General features: G+C 51.2%; 5 protein-coding genes across 5 annotated transcripts; all 5 read left to right on the forward strand.

The window, feature by feature from the left end:
- Positions 1–779: 779 nt before the first annotated feature.
- Positions 780–1,439, forward strand: CABS01_00232 (uncharacterized protein; the record flags this gene model as incomplete). The annotated part of the gene is made up of 3 exons (XM_060533614.1): positions 780–818; positions 892–1,113; positions 1,164–1,439. 3 exons carry the CDS (start codon positions 780–782, stop codon positions 1,437–1,439), a joined length of 537 nt encoding a protein of 178 aa, XP_060406128.1.
- A 1,167-nt stretch (positions 1,440–2,606) lies between these two features.
- On the forward strand, positions 2,607–4,322 carry CABS01_00233 (uncharacterized protein; the record flags this gene model as incomplete). Its single annotated transcript, XM_060533615.1, has 3 exons — positions 2,607–2,638; positions 2,689–2,955; positions 3,008–4,322. The coding sequence occupies 3 exons, from the start codon at positions 2,607–2,609 to the stop codon at positions 4,320–4,322; spliced, it is 1,614 nt and encodes a 537-aa protein (XP_060406129.1).
- A 1,247-nt stretch (positions 4,323–5,569) lies between these two features.
- On the forward strand, positions 5,570–5,995 carry CABS01_00234 (uncharacterized protein; the record flags this gene model as incomplete). Its single annotated transcript, XM_060533616.1, has 1 exon — positions 5,570–5,995. The coding sequence occupies one exon, from the start codon at positions 5,570–5,572 to the stop codon at positions 5,993–5,995; it is 426 nt and encodes a 141-aa protein (XP_060406130.1).
- A 3,330-nt stretch (positions 5,996–9,325) lies between these two features.
- CABS01_00235 (uncharacterized protein) lies at positions 9,326–10,438 on the forward strand (the record flags this gene model as incomplete). Its single annotated transcript, XM_060533617.1, has 2 exons — positions 9,326–9,623; positions 9,726–10,438. The coding sequence occupies 2 exons, from the start codon at positions 9,326–9,328 to the stop codon at positions 10,436–10,438; spliced, it is 1,011 nt and encodes a 336-aa protein (XP_060406131.1).
- Positions 10,439–12,488: 2,050 nt separating this feature from the next.
- Positions 12,489–14,921, forward strand: CABS01_00236 (Cas1p-like protein; the record flags this gene model as incomplete). Its single annotated transcript, XM_060533618.1, has 1 exon — positions 12,489–14,921. The coding sequence occupies one exon, from the start codon at positions 12,489–12,491 to the stop codon at positions 14,919–14,921; it is 2,433 nt and encodes an 810-aa protein (XP_060406132.1).
- Between the last annotated feature and the right edge of the window lie 327 nt (positions 14,922–15,248).

Below are 15,248 nucleotides of genomic sequence, written 5' to 3' on the forward strand. Positions count from 1 at the left end.
AGGGTCCACTCAAGGTGAGGTAACGATCTGAGTAGGCGCCCGAGATAGTGTTTCCAGAATTAGACAGGCAAACAACAACATGTCATACCAGCAAAAGCGAGGTCGTATCTGCTCTTTCTTGCGAAGCGGTGGCCCACTCCCTTGGCTACTTCTTTCCGAACCAATTCTTGCTGAACTACATTTGTATGGTGGAACCTGATTCGATGCTCTCGAGGGCAAGACTCTGTAGGATCAGTCTCGGAACTGACTCACTGCCTCTTCGGTTTTTTTGTTGCCTGCTGTAGCCTGTGAGGCCCAGGCCTGAGCCAGACTGTATGCCCTAAAATGAGAGGGAGGGAGCCCTGTAGTACGATGATTGGAGAGTAGTACCGGGCAGAAGCTGGCAAAGCAGCCTGCCTGATATGCAAGTAGCCGATGAGAAGTCGTTGTGACTCGTCCAGCGGCGCAAACATGCAGGAAATTCATCTATGTGTCACTTAGAAACGGGAGCAGAACAAAAAACGCCTTACTGCGCCGTCTTGGGACCGATTAAAGATCATTTTTGGTCGTTGATTGCCTGCTGCTTCTAGTGACACAGTTACCCAAGGGCTGTCCTCGTTTTTGAATGAGCATACTATATAAGCGAGGTATCTATCGCCTTTTACTTTGTCGTACTCTTCGTTACGGATTTTTGTTGTCTGCCTCGCATTATTATCATATCTCGTATAGCAAAAAGATTATCATTCGTGCAGAAGCACGTCACTTACATTCTAAACGAAGTATAGTCTTCAGCTAAGAAGATGCTGAACCTCATCAGCATGGGCGTTTGGGCTCTTCAGGTCTGCGATAATACACTCGTCTCGTTCAGTAAACCCTGGAAATTAAGTTGAGCTAACACTGCGCGTCCCTCAGGGTATCATGGCTATCGTTGTCCTCGGGCTATCTATCGACCTCGTCAAGGGACAGAAGATTGGCGACGCTCCCACGACTACCAAATACAGCACATTTACTGGCGGCTTTGGATTAGCCGTCGCCGTGCTGGGCTTGGTAGCTGTTTTCATAGACGCCATTCCGGCTCTCGTAGTGATAGCCGCGGACGCCTTGAGTGGGGTCTTACTCCTGGGCGGTGGTATAGTAAGTCCATCGATGATCATACCATGTACTTGCTATTAACAACATGGCAGGCTTTCGCAATTGGGTTACACGGTGTTGCATGTGACGAAAAGCATTGGAAAGCCATTGGGAACAACGATATCATCAACGGTGGAAAATTCAAGCAGGATGGACAGTGGTATTTGGCACCTGGCATGACCGAAAATGTCTTGTTAGAGAGGTGCAGGAAGTCAACCGCAGACCAGGCTATGCAGTTTGTGACGTTCGGGTTCGCGCTGACAACTATTGTCCTCATATTCCTGGTCTGGAAGAATGGTCGCGGAGGCCGAGGCACCAACTACGTCTGACAACTTGAAGGCGTGATAATAGCTGCCATAGAGACGGACCCGCTCGCTCCCATGTCAGTTTTGGCGGAGGATGACCGTTCGTGTTGGACAGTCGTATGAGGCCTCTGCTTCTATGGTTCAGGAATTGAAAGGTAGCAGCCTGACGCCGTCCCTAAACCGACAGCAACCGTGCAAACACACGACAGCGTCGTAGGCGCAAATCTTGACGTCGGTTTGTAGATCGATCCGCCTGTCGTGCGCGTAAGTCACTACTGAGATCCCCGGCCGATGTTTTAGACGGAGGATTCCGTAATTGACGAGGTAACTGGTAAAAGACCGTGGTTTAACCAGGTTTTGCGAGGCATCGGCATGTGGAGGAACAGCGGCTCTCTTAGCCCATATGGCTCTTCTGCGCACAGGTTTCAGGTCGGTAGGAACACGAACGAGACGTTCCGCACTACGGGTTCCGTTTTAATAATTCAGGTTCCTTTACAAAAGGATGTTGAGACCACCCCACAGTCAAATACCAGAAAGAGTCGTCATACTCGGCTGATAAGGAAAGGTGTTCACATAGGATTTACTTTAGGAGGCCGGGAACGGAAGAAAGTCCAAGGAGAACAGGACAACCCTCAGCAAGCCGCATAGCGGAGCCGCCATACAGACCAAAAACATATGTCGATGTAAATTTGATCCGGATTGTAGTAAAGAGGAAAAGAGAAGACAAGAGAGGCTGCCTCACAAGAAGAGATTTTTATGGTTGGTGAGGTGTGGGGCTGGTCGCAGTCCTGCCCGCGCTAGCCCTGCCGCCGTTTCTGTTTCTCCGGCTCACGCTGGTCTGTGCTTGACGTGCAGTTCAGGTCCTGGAACTCCACTTCCCGCCAGACGCCCTGGGCCCCTGTCTACCTGGCAGCATGGTACCGCTACCATGACGACACAGCACATCTTGCCCGAATGGAGGTAGTTGTACACCTCATACCGACGCTGTGATTAACAGCAGCAGGCAAAGGCTGTCGAGTGAGCTTCCAAGGAACGCGCCCAAGTGTGTGCTATGATGACGCGCGCCGCACCTACATCGTTTGACCCCCGAGGTCGATATCACTCACCTCGGTGCACTTTTCAAAGTGGCTGACCATCCTGTAACAACACCATAATCAGCATCAGTCGTCTAGCCATTTCACCGAAACAAACATGGCGCCGGTGCCCTTGGAACCGGAAGTGAAGTGTGTTTGATCATCGAAATGAAAGCCAGCGATCCTAACGTGATATTCAGGTACCTGCCTTTGAGCTTGGTGGCTGGCCATGCGCTTGCAGTGGCAATTCTCGGCACCACTGTCGCTCGAAGTCTGTACAGCTCGTATCAGCACTTGCCGCCATCTCAAGGAACAAGAGCAAGACTTGTTCGCCGTTCAGCTCTTGCGCCGTTGTTCGCAAGTTTGGCACTCATTAGCTTGTCTTTTGCAAGTTACTGGGCCTCAAGCTATGCGAAACTTTCATATCGCGTCTGGGCAGATCAGCGTGGAGTTGAAGCTCCAGTTCGGTTTGTTTCGTCTTCTGCGCTTTCTTTGTCTGGCTTACTCATGATACCTTAGCTTCTATGGCGATCATGGAGTCATCCCCAACGAAACTGCGACTCAAGTCTTCATTGGCCGCTGGCTAAGTGACACTCCAATCCACCTGGACGCTCTCGAGATCATCGCCGAGAAAGCTCGGCGGTTCTGGTGGGGCCAGCAAATCGAACTCGCAACGGTCTCATGGAGCTTGCTGTTGGCAGTCGAAGGCACACGAAGAAGAATCCCTTCTGTCTGGGCCTACCTCGGATTAGCACATCTCGTCAGCCTCTCGTTCGCCCAGAACCTCTTCTATCTCGCACTGCTTCTTACTCCTGCCCCGACCACCACTGCAGACGACAGACATCCCGCCTCTGCACTAGGACGCCTGCGCGAGAGATTACTGCCTGTGAAGCCTATCAATTGGACGCCACACCCGGCCTTGCTCTTGGCATCGTTCTGCTTTACATACGTTCTGATATACTGGGCTCCGTCGACAACAGGCACAGCGACATTTGCCCGGATCGCAATCTTTGGGCGACTTCTGACCTTTGGCCCCATTGTCATTCCCGCTGTCATTCCAGCTAGTTGGGGCACAGTATACTCTGATCCTCACGGAGCATACGGCATATTCACTGAACTCTTTCGCTTTGTGTCCACAGCAAGTTTTGCCTTCCACGTCAAAGGCACCGCGCTTGCTTTGCTTTACAATGCGCCAAATGCCCACTATCATCGTCATAGCCGGTTCCTGCCTTTTGACACAGAGAAACGCTCGACGTGGGAGCGTACAACAACGGCGCTGGGGAAAGTCTTGGGATCGGCATCCGACCATCCTGTTGTAGCTGCTGTGGCATGGGACGTTTTGCTCAGCGGACTCAGCCAAGGGTTATGGGCGGCTACACGTGTGCTGGATGTAAATGACATTCTAGCTGCCTCTACTCCATTCGCTCCGAACGATTTATCGAAGGCAAAGCCACCACCCAGACTACTGGGAGGAAGTGACAAAACAAAGCCGGAATCGGAATCGTCCAGCCACACCAACACAGTCTCCACGCGACGCAGGGGCAATCAACATGCAGAAAAAAATAAGTCTGCAGAGATGACAATTTCAGAGACACCTTCGTCTAGAAGCACTCGTCAAGGCCGTACCCTGAAGCGTACGGCAAACCCCGAAGAGGCACCAGAATATGCGTACGAGCCGAGTCCTGCGGAAAGCCGCACTGCTGTCGAAGGCGACGAACTGCCCGATGAGGATATGGACTGGGAATCTGCAGCGTTGGCCTGGGGTCTCACAGCTCTGGGAGGCCTTGGATCTAGCAGCGCTGGTGTTTTTGGAGCCGAGTGCACATCTCGATGAGCCATGTTTGATCAGCAGGGGTACTCGAATTCTCGCGCACTCTTGGTAGCGCACACACAAGGTTCTTCTTTGTCTAAGCTGGTATCCCCTTCTGCTCATCTAAATTGGCTCGATTCGGTACTAGGCAGACTCGAAGACAGCCAGAATGGGTTCTGGCAGCAGCCCGGCGGTTGTCACTGCGTTGGTAGCGGCGTTCCGGAAATGGCTAGGTCTTTGGAGATAGAGTGCACCAATTGATGTCCTTTCGACGCACACGCGCGGGTAGTTGTTTGATCTTTGAGCCCGAGAATTGCTGCTTACGATTCTATTGAGTTTAGAGTACCTGAGACTAAGTGAGACATGGCGGGAATCCAGGCCTGCAGCGCTAACCGGCCTGGCCGGTACCATCGGGGACGGGTCGGTTTTCTCAAAGAAGACATTTTGGGACGGCCAGAATGCAGAACAATGAGTTTAGAGATCGGGTCGAGACCGTCGAAGACCTCAACCCCGCCACGTTGAAGATCATCTGGGTCCAAGGAGAGCAGGAAACATCGGAATCCGGTGGCATTACTATCGGCCAAGGCGAGGGAGCTTCTCCAAGAGCAATGGTTAGGATACCAGAACATGTGTTTTTGGAATGACGTCGCCCCGCATTTGAAGAAGACCCCCGCATCCAGCCGGAGGCGGACGCTGCGCCATCCAAGAAGCCTTCCATCTTGAGCACGTAAGGTAGCATCGGCCTGGAGAGTCGATCTCCGGCCCGTATGGTGTGAGTGGTGCCTTGCCACTCCTACCCAGCGCGTTGTTAGTCCATTTGGACGCTGCCCTGCATATGGCCTCACGGGTCGTGAAAGCAGCGGCTAGCGAGCAACCCCAACGATGCAGGGTCCTGGAAAGGTCCTTTGAGCGACACGGATCCCACCATCTTGGGTCCTTCCAACGGTGCTATTCTTTGGGATCGCCACATCCGTTCCCCTCCCATGCTGCCAAGTCGTTTGGCCTTTGTCACCCCTGGATAAATACCATCGGGCTCCCCTACCATTATTCTCCTCTTTTAATTCACTCAGACAAACCAACAGCCTACAACGCCAATCCAGAGCCATACCACACATCTTCAATACCAGTCTTCACCGGTCCAAACATATCACCAAATATATCAGGCATCCTGTCAAGCAGTTTCTTAAAGGATCAGCCACCGTTATCATCTTCTGCCTTTCCATCATCCACTTCGTCAATAGCTCTACATACATATCATCAAGACTTTCGTAATGGCCATCCGCGATCACTTCCGCCGCCGCAAGTCCATCTCCGAGCCTAGCCAGGGAGAGCGTACCAGCTCAGACCCAAAGTCCCCAGCTCTCCGCCTCGCAAAGACATTTGGATGGCGCTCAGCAAAGGAAGAGAAGCCAAAGAAGAAGACTGCCATCAAGGAGAAGGAGGCCGATCCGCGCGAGAGGCCCTTCAACGAGACCAACCTCAGACACCAGGAGATTCTCAACGGCTTCACCATGACATTCGGAAAGGGCCAGCGCCCGATGAGCCGCGATGCGCGGTCGAGTTACTACAGCATCAACGTCAGCCCCGGCACATCACGCCACAACAGCGTGGACGTGGATGACAGCCCGCTCCGGATGAACCCCTTGCCTCGCGAGAGTCAGTTCCGGTCCGTCCCGGAAGAGGATGAGAGGTCTTGAGGTTCTCGGCCCGAGGGGTTCTCGACCGTTCTCATCTGAGACACTTTTATTTCCCATATTGGGTATCGAGAGACAACCGATTTCGACGTCTCGAAGCGTCCTTTTCCGGCATCGCCTTGGAGTTTGGGGTTGAAATTTGGGGGGGAGAAAAGGTCACCATGGCCGTTGTGTTCGAGCCTTAGTTCTTGATTTTTACATGATAATGGGGAACTTGGATTGGGAATGGCAACTGAGTTACTGTATGAATATGGCAACAATGCTTGACTTGGATATAACAAGATGGCACTGAGGCAAGGACTACTCCACCTCGAAACCGACGATACACACGAGAAATTCTACTCTATTGATAACACATCGTTTCAAGTGGCAATTTATTGCACCGGTGACCTAAGAGACTTGGACAAAGGATATGAGTCTTGATGTCCGTACTATTTGGAATAAAGCTCGACATGTCGCCCCACCATTAGTTAACAAAGGATCGCACTGTCTAGACTATTCTCGGAATCGCCTCGCTTGCCAGTCATGTCACCGTTGCTTTTGTTGTCAATTGAATGAATCTTCGTGACATGTTGCCACTTAAATGGGGTTTCTTGGGAAGCTAGGAATGAGAGCGTGTATCCAGCTCTTGGTAGCTCTAATAATTGTTGCCGCAGTCCTACCTACATTTGCGATACGTCATCCACAACCTGATGTCGAGTTTTCCATAGTTTTGTCAGCAGCGAGGTGATTTCCGGTGATTGTAGTATTTTGCTTGTTGTCAAAGTAATACACAAGGTTTGTTGACTTGTTGAGAAAGGCTGTCGGTTTGGGAATGGAAGCACATCACGTTTCCATCCCCTGAGGCTTTCCAGATACGACACTCGTGACCACTCTTCGTACAAAACCACAAGGACAGGCATTATATTTAAGACGAGTTTGTTTCAATTGAGCAAGTCGGCATAATGTTTTGAGATCATGACTTCCATCGTGTTGCTGATTCTTTCGGCACCTAAATCACCTATTTAGCAACAACGTTACGTTGGATATCTGCAATGGATCCCAAGTATATCGCGCCACATTCAGTGATGGAGAGTTAAACATCTCTTGAACCTAAGTTAGATTTGAGGATATGAATTAAACCGCTTACAACATATGTTAGGCGTAAATTGGAACTCGCTATGGCCTGAAATATGCCACCAAATCTTGCACATACCTTAATAGATGTCAAACAGCCTTGATAGTATGTCACTGAGCCCGTTATCGTTGAAGAGCTCCTCTTATACATCACTCGGGATCCGTATAAACTTGACTTAAAGACATAGTGATTCCACTGGCCCCTGGGCAACCTGTTGTCTTCCCTCGAAATGACACTTCGGACAGCATTTAGTAGTGTAGTCGACTTAAGCCTCATGTGGGGAGAGAACCACACTACGTCGCATTCAGTCTATGTAGCCTTCTCTTATGTTGACAAACTGATACACAGAACATCCCACACAGCTGGACCGCCTTTGATTATCTGCACCTTCCTAGATCGATCCCACTGCAGGGGACCTGCCTTCCTGAATAAGCGACTCCATCGTGCCTGCCGTTTAGTCGACCTCACTGTGCCTGCTAAGAAAACATCGCATCCTGTCCCAACTGAACCACTACATCTTCCCCCACCCAAAGGCATTCATCACCTACACTTTAACAATTCAATGACAAAAGCATAGAAACAAGGATTGTCTTCTCCCTCTTCTTCTGCAACAAGGAAGAGCAAAAGTCCATTTACCTTCTACACCCTACACCGAACACCCCCTCTTCCCGCTTGTCCCATGTGCACATACAAATCGCACCTTACACTCATATCACACATACTCAACCAGGACCCCTGAGGGATTACTTGCCCATTCGTATCTCATGGACCTCTGAGCGTTCAGGACCACACTTGCCTCTTTCTGCTCTCTGCTTGACCGCCCTCATTCGCAGCTGCCAGACCTACAGCAGGCACACCTCACTTCACGGCCACGTCCATACGTCCTCGGACCCTTTAAGGAATCCATTGAGTCTTCATACTCGAACAACAGCTGAGCACCCACGATACGCGAGCCTCTACATCCTCTCGAAGGTCTCGTTGGTACCTTTTGCATACACACATCTCACTCACGGGCGTGTATCAAAACAACTACACCTGGGAGCTCTGAGAAGTTTCTTCCCACTTCGTACCTCACCGATAACTGAGTGCACAGGCTACACCTCTAACAGTCTCGTTCGTACCTTCCTCAGCCCTCCTTTGAACGATCTTATTTGACCCTTCCGCTCACGCGCCTCACGTCACCTCACGGGGCTTATATCCACCGCCTGAGATCTTTCAGCAACCCTTCCCCCTCCATACCTCTCAAACTTAGGTATCGACAAGACCCTTTTCTGCAATATTTCCTTGCCATACCGGGCTCGCATCACATCACATGTTCACAGTCCGCGACCCTTGAGCAACTCTTCCCTTCTTCATACCTCACCGACCGGGGTATTGCCTGCGCACTTTTCTACTTGACGACTCACATCACCAGAGCTCACACTACTTTATATCTTCTAAGCCCTTGAGCTTTGTTATATCCCTTTCCCTTCACACCCATTCTCCCGACCGACTGGAAGCACCAAACTTTCGTCTTCTCGTCTTTCTTACCCTCTCACGCACTACAAACAGGTAAGTTCTTGGATTACGTGTTGGCATTTGTTTTCTCACGACTCTCAATTTTTATATACGCTTAACCGTCATCACTCTGCGAGGAAACCCTCATATCGCAGCCTACAGTTCATCTCGATCATATCCCAAAACCCTCTGCTCTTTTACTGATACTGAAGCCGCAGGTCGATTTGATAAGCACCACGAGTTGTGCGTCGTCATCACGCAGGAGCAATAATCGACAAATCCTCCATTAGCAGCTATCCAAGTTCACGAGAGTCGCAAAGCACAGTTCATCAGTCCTGGACTACTTGAATCTGCAATATTCCCCAGCCCTCTTCCCATCAAAGACGCCTCTTCCTACCCAACACACCTTAGAACCGTACATCGACATCTCCGCGTTTCTTCTTCGCTTGATATTAGCGCATACCTGAATCACATCGAACCGGCCATCCACCATAACTTCCACGCGGTCCATTCGAACGCTAGATCACTTCATTTTAGAAGCGACAACAGTCAGAGCCCTCATCAGACTTGAGACCGTTTCTTTCCGACCATATATCTCTAGCGTCCCGATACCTGGCTTACTGCACCGAGCATATATCGTCAAAGCGTTCACCAAGCGCGTCTTGACTGTCAGATATCGTACCTAAGGAAAGAAAGAGAATTACAAGCATACCGTCAAGATGGTCTTGGGCATGGACTCGTGGTTCGTCTTGAAGTGTCGCAACATCCACAAGCGCTTCGACCTGTGCCACAACACTCAGGTGATGCTGCAAGCTCTGGAAGACACCAAAACAGGGACCATTGACATGGCTGAGCTCGGCCGGATGCTTCGTCTGAGCTCCAAGAGACGTCAGGCCATGATCGACACTATCCGAAAGTGTACCGAGAGAATGACAAAGCAGAAAAAGAACAAGCAAGACGAGACAAGAGAATGCGCCCTGCTCATTCATATGTGCACCGAAGTCTTGGAGATTGCCAGTAAGTGCTTCATGAACTCAACGACGTTGATGTTCTTTCAGAGATTGTTATGGGTACATCGGAATGGAAAAGTCCATAGAGTAACTAACTCCTGTATTGCAGACCGCCCCTCTCCTACCGTCTTCCCGTTCATGAAGTTGCCCCGTGAGATTCGAGCACGTGTGCTTCACATGGTCGTTGAGACCAGCTCCAAGGCCTGCAGAATGCCTGCCCTCAAGCGCATCCAAGACAAGTACCGCTGCAACTGTGCCAACCCTGAGGCAAAGTTGTGGGGACACATGGCGAAGCAACAGTTCAAAATGTACAAGACTTTGGGAGCAGCCCTGAGAGATGAGTTCTATCAGATTTATTACGGCGAACAGACTCAGTACTTTGCCTGCTGCTGCGAGCTTCTTGGCCACCTGAACACCAACAGCAACCTGTTCGACCACCTGCGCAAGGTTGAGATTCACTGGTGCGGTCCTCAGTCTGACTCGGCGTTCCTCAAGCTGGCCAAGTGCCCCAACCTCAAGGAGGTGACAATCAAAATTTCCAAGGCCACGACTGCCATCTTCAACAAGCGTGAGGAGATGATGAGCAACCACTTCCTCTTGAACTACAAGACCAAGCGTATCACGGACAGCCTGGGCTCTGACGAGCTTCTTGCCATCCGAGACATCTTGAAAGTTGACGTTCAGCATATTCAGACTGCGCAGAAGCTTCAGCTGACCGAGTTCGACCGTCAGGGTCTGTTATCGGCTCTGGAGGCAAATGTCAAGCAGACGAAGCAGCCCACTCCCCGCCCTCTTGGCACTCGGGCAACGTACATTCAGTGAGGATTGCGGATTGGTCTCACGTGTATCAGGGTTTTACGGGATGTGAGTAGGGAGTCAAGACTCAAGCGAAGCAGCATGCGATCGGGCTGGCGGCTTTCTTGAGATTATGGAACGGGAACGAACGGGACCGAATGTTTTGCTTTTGAAATTTGCCTTTACCAAAAGTTTTCTTTTTGCCTCTTAGGTAGAGAGGTAGATACGCGCACGAAATGGAAACGATCTCTACATGAAAAAGAGCGCCAAGACTGAGAGGTGTGACAACAGATAAATTACGCAAGCCTTCACATGGAATCAGAAGGTTACGTACTCAAAGAACATTGCCTGGGGTTCGATCTTGTCTCATACTACCACGCGCAAGGCGTGGTGTATCCGGCTCAAGATCAGAAGACGAGACGGCTGAACTGATCGAGCTATGGCAAAAGACGGCATCAAGTTTGCATGTATGTGATGCGTTCCGTGACTGGCGGAAGCTTCCTTGCTCTGACCTACCTCTGTTCTTGCAGTTCTTGCAGCAGCCTGATATGCTCCGAATGAAGGATAAACACCATGGAGTGACTGGCAGTGCTCGAGTACTTCACTTTCTCGAGTATCGAGAGTTGTGCCGCCGTTTGCAACGGCATATGTTTGGCCGACTGTAAACGGTGTCCGACGGGAAGATGGACGAATGAAGAGAAGGAAAAAAAAATTCGAGCCGAGAGAAAATATAGGCGGTGCGCCTTCTTGGCCGTCAGCGTGGCTGCACTGGCCAACACAAGTGGACCACACTGTGTTCCCTGGCCCACAAAACTCCCAGAGTCCCAAAGCGACCAGCGGGTTGGGTGATTGATTGATAACAAATCATTGGCGGCAATAGCGGGATTATGAGCATCCCACACGGTGCCAAATAGGCGAGCAGAATGACGGTGCTCGGGTTCGTGCTTCTCTCTCTCGGAGTCTCCCCCACAATGTCGCGTGTTGGCTTGCCAAAAGAAGGTGCGTCGTCGACATCCAGCAGGGATCACGGAAGGGGGGTGCCTGGCCTGTTATCTCACGGCTGCCCGTCCATCCCATCTGAGCAGTCACCAACAGCTCGCTTGCTGACGGTGATTCCCACCAAGTGCAACCCCCCGTCCATCTTTTATCGATTTCCCCAGGGCCTAATGTGCCAATGCAATGTGCTCTGCCGCTCTGGAGTCTGCGTAGATGCGGCGTACGCGTGACTGCCTTCCCCTTTCCGCGGATTCCCTCCACTCCCTTCCCTCCAGGCTGACAGGTCACAGGCTGAGGAATGACATCCCAAGACCATGGACGGGTCCCTTTCCGTAGCGGCACCTTGGCAGCGCCAGCCCTGTCATCCGTTCAGTTCTTGGCCTCGACCGTTGCTGGCATTATAAGGGAAATGGCAGCCGCGCTCGCATGCGCGTCTGATGGGGTTGACAATCAGTCCGATTCCTTTCTTGGGTCCTTCGCCGCTTGACTGTTCCTCTCCGAACCTCCCCTTCTACCTCAACTCGCGTTCTACTACTCTACTTTCGTAGTGCTCTCTTTCGGTTTTGTAACATCGCGAGTCTTCTTCTGTTCTGTTCTTCAACACGTCCCTGAACAGTCCGGGGAGCATTCCACTAGGCGGAAGAGAAATGCGGTTTCCCGCCAGCTGCAACCGCCACCACCAGTCGGAGCATTGAGATCGCGCGCTGTACCTTATCGGGTGGTTCCTTTTTGTCCCTCCTAGCCCCCAATGATTCGCAGCATTCAAAGGTTAGCTTCCTCTGCCGGGAGCTCGCCCTTCTTTCTCCGGACCATACCGCGGGTTTCCCTCTTAATACTGCTTCTCTCAGTCGTCTACCAGTATTTCGTATTCGGTACGATTAAAGCAGTTCCATTCTCCAGCTGCCCCACCAAATTAGGGTCGTGGACAAGCTTAAGCTGAGTCAAGAAGCTGACACGAGATGCAGGCCAACATGATCCCTACAAGTGCAACGCTTTGCTCTCCAACGGCACCTGGCGCTCGCGGCCCGGCTCAAAGTTGCCGAGAGACGTCTTTTCGAAATGGGAGCCTGACAATTGCAGAATGCGCGAGATGTCCCGCGAGGATGTCTCGGATTGCTTCGCAGGTCGTCACCTAGTTATCATGGGAGACTCGACTATGCGCCAGCTCTACTTTGCTGCCATGACCCGACTTGACCATCACGTCGCCGAGAAAGCCATTCTTGACTTCGCCGTGTCGGACGACAAACATCAAAACCTCACAATGGATGTTGAAGGCGTCAGATTGGAGTTTATCTGGGACCCTTGGCTCAACTCCACGAGTCTCCATAGCCAATTGGCTCGATTTCGGGACCGTCCCGGATCCGCCGATTACGAGAAACTTGTTCGACAAGAAGGAAGAGGTTCACCAGCGCTCATCGTTCTCGGCACTCCAGGTCTATGGGCGGCCCGTCAGGGCGGTGACCGGTACTTGGAGCTCTTCAGAGAAGGCATCAACGTCCTTATGCCGTACCTGCATAAGAGTATCGACGAATTGATGGTGTACCCTCAGAGCAACTCACAGTCAGCCTTTGCAGAGCTTTCTAACCATGTCCTTATGGCACCCGTGCCTGTTCCAGCCTACGATATGCTTACCGCGTCCCGCGCGCGAGCCATCACTCCTAGGAGGATTGACGCCATGAATTGGAACCTGGATCACCTGGAGCTGAACGAAAAATCACACATCGCAAGGGCCTACAATAGCATGACCGAGGGACACGACGACGCTATGCTTGAGGATGGTATACATTCGGTCGACATCGTGGCGGAGAGAAAACTGGATGTCGTCCTCAATGCCCACTGCAATGCCGGTCTGATTAGACGAGGATACGCCAACCAGATCACCTGCTGTGTGCCGTATTCCCCTCTTCGTCGGATTCAGCTTTTGCTACTTGGCCTCAATGTACTAACAATGCCAATCCTGTTTTTGAGTCGGCAGCAGGATGCTTTTCCGTCTGCACGAACGTCCCGCTTCATGGATACTCTTCTGGCGTTGGCTACCATACTGATCGTTGCGGTATACTGCCTTATCGCCGACCGAACTCACATCTTCGCGAAGCAGGACAAGTACTTTGACATACCCGACTTTATATCACCTTTGGTTGGCCTAGTTATTTTCGCAGCGCTGTCAATTCGTTTCAAGGCACCTGTCTTGTCGTCGGCGAAAGGACTCACTACGACGTCCTTTCTATCACGAGAGCAAACAGACGAGTGGAGAGGCTGGATGCTGGCATTCGTTCTACTGTATAAGTACCACAACGCATCCGAGTCCTTGGCGATGTATAAGGTACACAAGTTCCTCATGGCGACATTCATCTTTTTGTTCAGCTACGGTCACACGATGTACTTCCTCCGCACCGAAGACTTTTCGTTACGCAGGGTCGCATATGTGTTAGGTCGGCTGAATCTGCTGACCTGCTCGATCGCGTTCATGGTATCAAGCGAATGGATCATTTACACTGTGCCACTATTGACGTTTTGGTTTGCAGTCATCTATGCAACGCTGGCTTGCTTTAAGAAGTTCAACAGCAATCCTGTTGCATTCTTTGTAAAGGTTGTTGTGTTTGCTGCCTGGACTTCGTACTTGGTACAAAGCACCCGTACACCTGAGCGTTTTCTGTCAATTCTCAAACGGGCTTGTGGGATTTACTGGGACGTAAATCCCCTGCGCGCCCACTTCGCCATGGACCGCTTTATCCCTTACTTTGGTATACTTACGGCGGCTGCGACGCACCGAGTCTCGGTTCTCAGGCGTCGCCAGCATGGCATCAACGCCGAAGCTCTCTTTGAAAAGATCAACAACGCACTTGACCGCGGGTTGTTGGAAATCACATACCCAGAACAAGACGCGATTCCGGTGAAGCCGATAATGCTCATTTTCGCCATTGCGTATCTCATTGTTTTCATCATCCTTGCGTTCATCGCCGAGGTATACCACAATAACCAGTCTTACGACACCTACCATCCGTACACGAGCCCCTGGTTTGTGCTGTCGGCCATAATTACGAGAAACTCTTTACGGAAGTTGCGAGACCTTCAAATCCCGCCTGCGGCAGCTCTTGGAAGAATGTCGCTTGAAGCCTACATTTTGCACCATCACATATGGCTTGCGAGTGACGGAGCTGGGGTTTTGAGGATTGGAAGCGGAGGCCGTCTACCGAGAGCAGCTGAAGTAACAATCATTGCTATTGTCTTCCTTTGGGCATGCAACAATTGCCAGCGTGCCACTCTCCGCATTGTTAAGGGTTTGACGGGAGTAGAGGAAGGGAAGCAGGCCGGAGAAGTCTCGTTGGGTCGCACCTTACCGGTTAAGGACGGTAAGACAAGTCCTGTTCCATGGCGTTCGGCGGCAGCCATGGAAGAGGCGACAGAAAGAGGAAGAACGAAAGGCACCGTTGCGTCAAACAGCGCCTTACGACTGAAGTTTGTAGGCTTCCTGGCCTTACTGTGGCTTGGTAATATGACTTATGGTGTATGATGGGCATTGTACGACAATCCCGGGTTGGAACCGAATGTTCCCTCTACCCGGAATGACGCAAGGCAGACTTTCTGTATAAATGACTACACGAGGAAACGCTGCAGAGTTGCAGATGATACACTTACTTGTCGTCTATCAGTGAGTCGCATTGAAGTGGTATGCTTTACTAAACAGTGACAGGGATGAGGGGCTTGAGTTGTGTGTTTCGAGTCTGCTCCATCTACCCACACATGGATCAAACTCCAATGTGGTCTCTTGAAAACAAGCTTCGGCTCCCCGTTAGCCAAGCTGTCATCGGCCCAAACGGAAAGCATTTATGCTTTGACT

This window comes from Colletotrichum abscissum (assembly GCF_030869225.1).
Source record: "Colletotrichum abscissum strain IMI 504890 chromosome Unknown Scaffold_1.1, whole genome shotgun sequence".
In the NCBI taxonomy this organism is placed as follows: Eukaryota; Fungi; Ascomycota; class Sordariomycetes; order Glomerellales; family Glomerellaceae; genus Colletotrichum; species Colletotrichum abscissum.